The sequence below is a fragment of the Propithecus coquereli genome, unplaced genomic scaffold, assembly GCF_000956105.1.
Source record: "Propithecus coquereli isolate 6110/MARCELLA unplaced genomic scaffold, Pcoq_1.0 Scaffold179, whole genome shotgun sequence".
Classification (NCBI taxonomy): domain Eukaryota; kingdom Metazoa; phylum Chordata; class Mammalia; order Primates; family Indriidae; genus Propithecus; species Propithecus coquereli.
In genome coordinates, this window is record NW_012142634.1 from 6,700,339 (window position 1) to 6,704,689 (window position 4,351).

The 4,351-nt window shown below is 35.0% G+C and overlaps 1 protein-coding gene across 1 annotated transcript in view; it reads left to right on the forward strand.

Moving 5' to 3' along the window:
* SHTN1 (shootin 1) overlaps window positions 1-4,351 on the forward strand; it is a 112,210-nt gene that overhangs the window by 56,238 nt on the left and 51,621 nt on the right. The window contains exons 9-10 of the mRNA XM_012642390.1: window positions 367-513; window positions 3,373-3,539. Coding sequence (XP_012497844.1) covers window positions 367-513; window positions 3,373-3,539 — 314 coding nt within the window. The remainder of the gene's footprint in view (window positions 1-366; window positions 514-3,372; window positions 3,540-4,351) is intronic.

Genomic DNA, 4,351 nt, shown 5'->3' on the forward strand with positions numbered 1-4,351 from the left:
TGTAAGAGATGAAAATAATGCATACAAAGTATTTAGTAGAGTACATAAGGTAAGTTCTTGATAAATATTAGCTACTACTATTAGTATTAATGTATTTTCAAGCAATAATAAAATTTTAGACACTGAAGTGTAGGATAAATTATTTACACACACCGCCACCCTTGTTGGGGGCAGGAGTAAGGTACTGAAGATTGTATGAGAGTTAGGAATGAAATTGTAGCAATCACTGCTTCTAAAACTGTTACACAATTCAGAAATTGCCTTTAACATTTTAATACAAACTATGTACTTTCCTTTTGCTGAAATTACCATTGAAATATGTGAGATGGATTGGTATGTATATGTTCCTGTAATAAACTTTTGCAGATGTTCATTGAACAAAACAAGCTAAAGAGACAAAGTCACCTTCTGCTACAGAACTCTGTCCCTGACCAGCAGCTTTTGAAAGCTTTAGATGAAAATGCAAAACTCATCCAGCTCCTTGAAGAAGAGAGAATTCAGCATCAGCAAAAGGTAACAGATTTTCTTCTGGAGCCTTAGGTACACACAGACATATATGCACACTTACATATATTTAAAATGAAAAGAATCAGTCTAGTCATTTGTAGTTCTATATTTTGCCTTAGTTACTAAGTCCTTCCAATCACCTTTTAGAAAACAATACCAAATGAACTTAATTTATTTCCAAACTAAAATTTCTAGCACACTGTTGTAGATTTTACAATGATCTTTAGACTGTCCAAGGGATCATAAGAAGCAAGAGAAAGAGATATGACTCAAAAATAGCTTCGCTAATGCAGAGTCTGGAATTCTGTTTTTTGGAGACATTGTGTTTTTAGGAGACTGTCCACACTAAGAGGCTATATTACCCTCAAAGAGCTTGTTGGAGTTCATAGGTTTTATTCAAAGAGGGAGTAAAAGAAAAGTCCATGTTAGTAGTAATTGTTTGCTTAGAGAAAATTTCTGACTTTGTAAACTTGCACAAATGTATATGTTTAAAGACTTCCTAAGTGGTTATTTCAATTTGTATGAGTGGAGCTATTCCAGCTGACACAGCCTACCTCTGTGTGCTAGGCAGAAAGGATAGTCATCGTGGGAGGTGAGAGGAGGTGGGAGAGGAGAGGTGAAGAGGCAGAACAAAGACTTTCAAACTAAAGAAACCACTTACGAAAAATTACATCAATATTTGTACTGCTTACCACGTGCCTACTTGGGGAAGGAAAGGCTGCTGGCTGCTGTTTGTTATTACCTGTCAGTCTCTGTGAGCAGCAATACCGACATTTAATACTTGGAAGTTCTGAAGTTTTTACGAAATCGGTGGTGAGGTCAAGTCGATTTTATTTTTCCTCGGTAAGATGTGTTGGTGTATGTGTAGAGTACCTCTGGATGGATAGGTGGTAATAATAGTCACCTGGGAAAGAGGACTGAAACAGAGTAAGAGGGAAAGAATTAATTTCTTTCTTTTTTTATTTATTTTTTGTTCCCATGTGCAGGAATTACCTTTTCAAATAAAGATGAAGAAAAGAATGTGCTCTTTTTTTTTTTTTTAGCTTAAGCTAGAATTTAACTTTTGATTCTGAAAGGTCCAACTACTTGCAGTTGAGTCATTTAATAAAGAATACATGCCTAGAACCTACCGAATTGAACTGAGGTATAGGAATAAATTGTCGTATATGTACCTTGTTGGATAGGGATAGAGATACTAAAGATTAGATAAAAGCCATGAATGAAATTATAGCAATAATTACTTCTAAACTGTTATGCCCTCTATATAGTTATTCTGGAAAATCTTTCATGTACAGATGCTCCTTGACTTACAATGGGGTCATGTCCCAATAAAGTCATCATAAGTTGGAAATATTGTAAATCAAAAATACATTTAATACACCTAACCTCCTGAATGTCACAGCTTAGCCTAGCCTACCTTAAATGTACTCCAAACACTTACATTAGCCTACAGTTGGGCAAAATCATCTGGCAGCATAGAACACTGCAGTGGCAGCTGGCTGCTGCCGCCCAGCCTTGTAAGATAGTGTACCGCATATTGCTAGCCTGGGAAAAGATCACAATTCAAAATTCAAAGTATTATTTCTACTGAATGTGGATTGATTTTGCACCATTGTACACTCAAAAAATTGTAAGTCAAACCATCATAAGTTGGGGACCAGACCATCTATATGTGGCTTAAAATATTTCTTCTCTGTTTGTAAGTTCCTTGCAGATTCAGCAAACTTTTAAGCACAGCATACTATTTTTGCAATTATAAAAATAACATATGTTCCTTATAATAAACAATTTTTGTAAATATAGGAAAAGTTAAAGAATCCCGTGTTTTGGTGCATATCTAAACTTTATGTAAATACATAATTTTACAAGTATATATATTGTTTGTTTAAATGGAACCATACCACACATACTATCCTATAATCTGATTTTTTTCAGTTGGTAATATATATTCCCATGTCAGTTGATGGTAAGCTCTATGATTTTAAATGGTTGCATAGTATTTCATTTAATGAACATGCCATAATTTGTTGAATCAGTAATATTGGTGGACATTTAGGTTATTTCCACCTTTTCATTGTTATGAAGAACACTTTAATGAATATATTTGCACACTTGCCCGAGTATTTTATTTATTTGTTTAGAGACAGGGTCTCACACTGTCATCTAGGCTGGAGTGCAGTGGCAGGATCATAGCTCACTCCAACCTCCAACTCCTGGGCTCAAGTGGTCCTCCTGCCTCAGCCTCCCCAGCAGCTGGGAACACAGGTGTGTGCCACCACACCTGGCTAATTTTTTTTATTTTTTGTAGAGATGGAGTCTTACTGTGTTGCTCAGGATGGTCTTGACCTGCTGGCCTCAAACAACCCTTCTGCCTTGCCCTCCCAAAGTGTTGGGATTACAGGCATGAGCCACCACTCCTGGCCTGTGTCTGAATATTTTTAAAAACAAATTCCTAAAAGTGATATTACTGAATCAAGGGCCTTTCCTTCTTCTTTTCTTGGGAAGGTTTTTGATACTTACTACCAAATTGTGCCCCCAGGGGTCTTTTTAAATACTACCTGAATTTTTCTCTTTAAAATGGATACAAAAGCATTAATCTGTTTTAAATGAATTTTTATTATTTTACTTTTGTATCTCACATTTGAAGATTAAATGTCTGGTACCTAACTCCCCAGTAAATTGATGTTGGATCAAAGAGGTGATAATGATTTTAAGTATTATCTTTATCCAGAATTTGTGTGGTTTTAAAGATGGAATCTCTTTGTGGTGAAGTACAAAGTCAAAGGGAAATATATATTTATTTCGTCCCCTTTCTTTGACAAAGGGAAAACTATCACCCCGTAAGATATTGTTTATGACTTATAGGTCAAAGAATTAGAAGAGCAACTAGAAAATGAAACACTCCACAAAGAGATGCACAGCCTCAAACAGCAACTGGAGCTTCTAGAAGAAGATAAAAAGGAATTGGAATTGAAATACCAGAATTCTGAGGAGAAAGCCAGAAATTTAAAGCACTCAGGTAAAAGCACTGAGTAGGCTACTATGTCTTCTTATTAATCTGTGAATTACTGATGCCCAGCACAAAACCTGGCATATAGTTAGTCTAGAACATTTACTGAATGCTATAGAAAAATACCAAGGTTTGGTTTTAAATTCCTCCATTTCTAACGATTGCAGTTCAGTTGGACAGCTGCTGTGATCAAATGATTTGCCAATATTTTCAACCTCTTTTTTGGACTTAGAGTCTTTGTGAGCATAACATACAGAATTATGACAGAGATACCATTAGCGTGGGAAGACCCAACATTTTGGCATTTTTTAGAGCTTCAGAGATGAGTGTTTGTTAAGTACTTTATTTTGTTCATTTTAGAGTGCATTTGTTAAAATATTAAACCTTTTTAATACTACCTTCATCTCTGGTGTTCACACTACCTTCATCTTTGCTGTCTAATTATACGCATGAAATAATACTTTCTATATCACATCAAACAATGAAACAGGCAACAATATATACATTAAATGGAAAAACTTTTAAAACACCAGGGGATACTTACATCAAAAGATTTATTCATTCAGTTCTAGAAGGCTTAACAGGAATGTGTGAGTTAGATTACTACACACGCATAAGTCTCTGTTGGAAGGTAGGTAATTTAAGGAGGCAGGTACATTTCCTTTATAACAGCTTCAATAGTCTCTTCAGATATTTTTGGTTAATTTTATACTAGAATTTTGAAATCTGTGCAGAAGAACCATGTAGGCTTCTTTCCTTATAAAAACATTCAATGCTTTCTAATCCACAATGAAAACGGATTGCAATTTTTTAAAAATTGATTCAAAGTTAAGA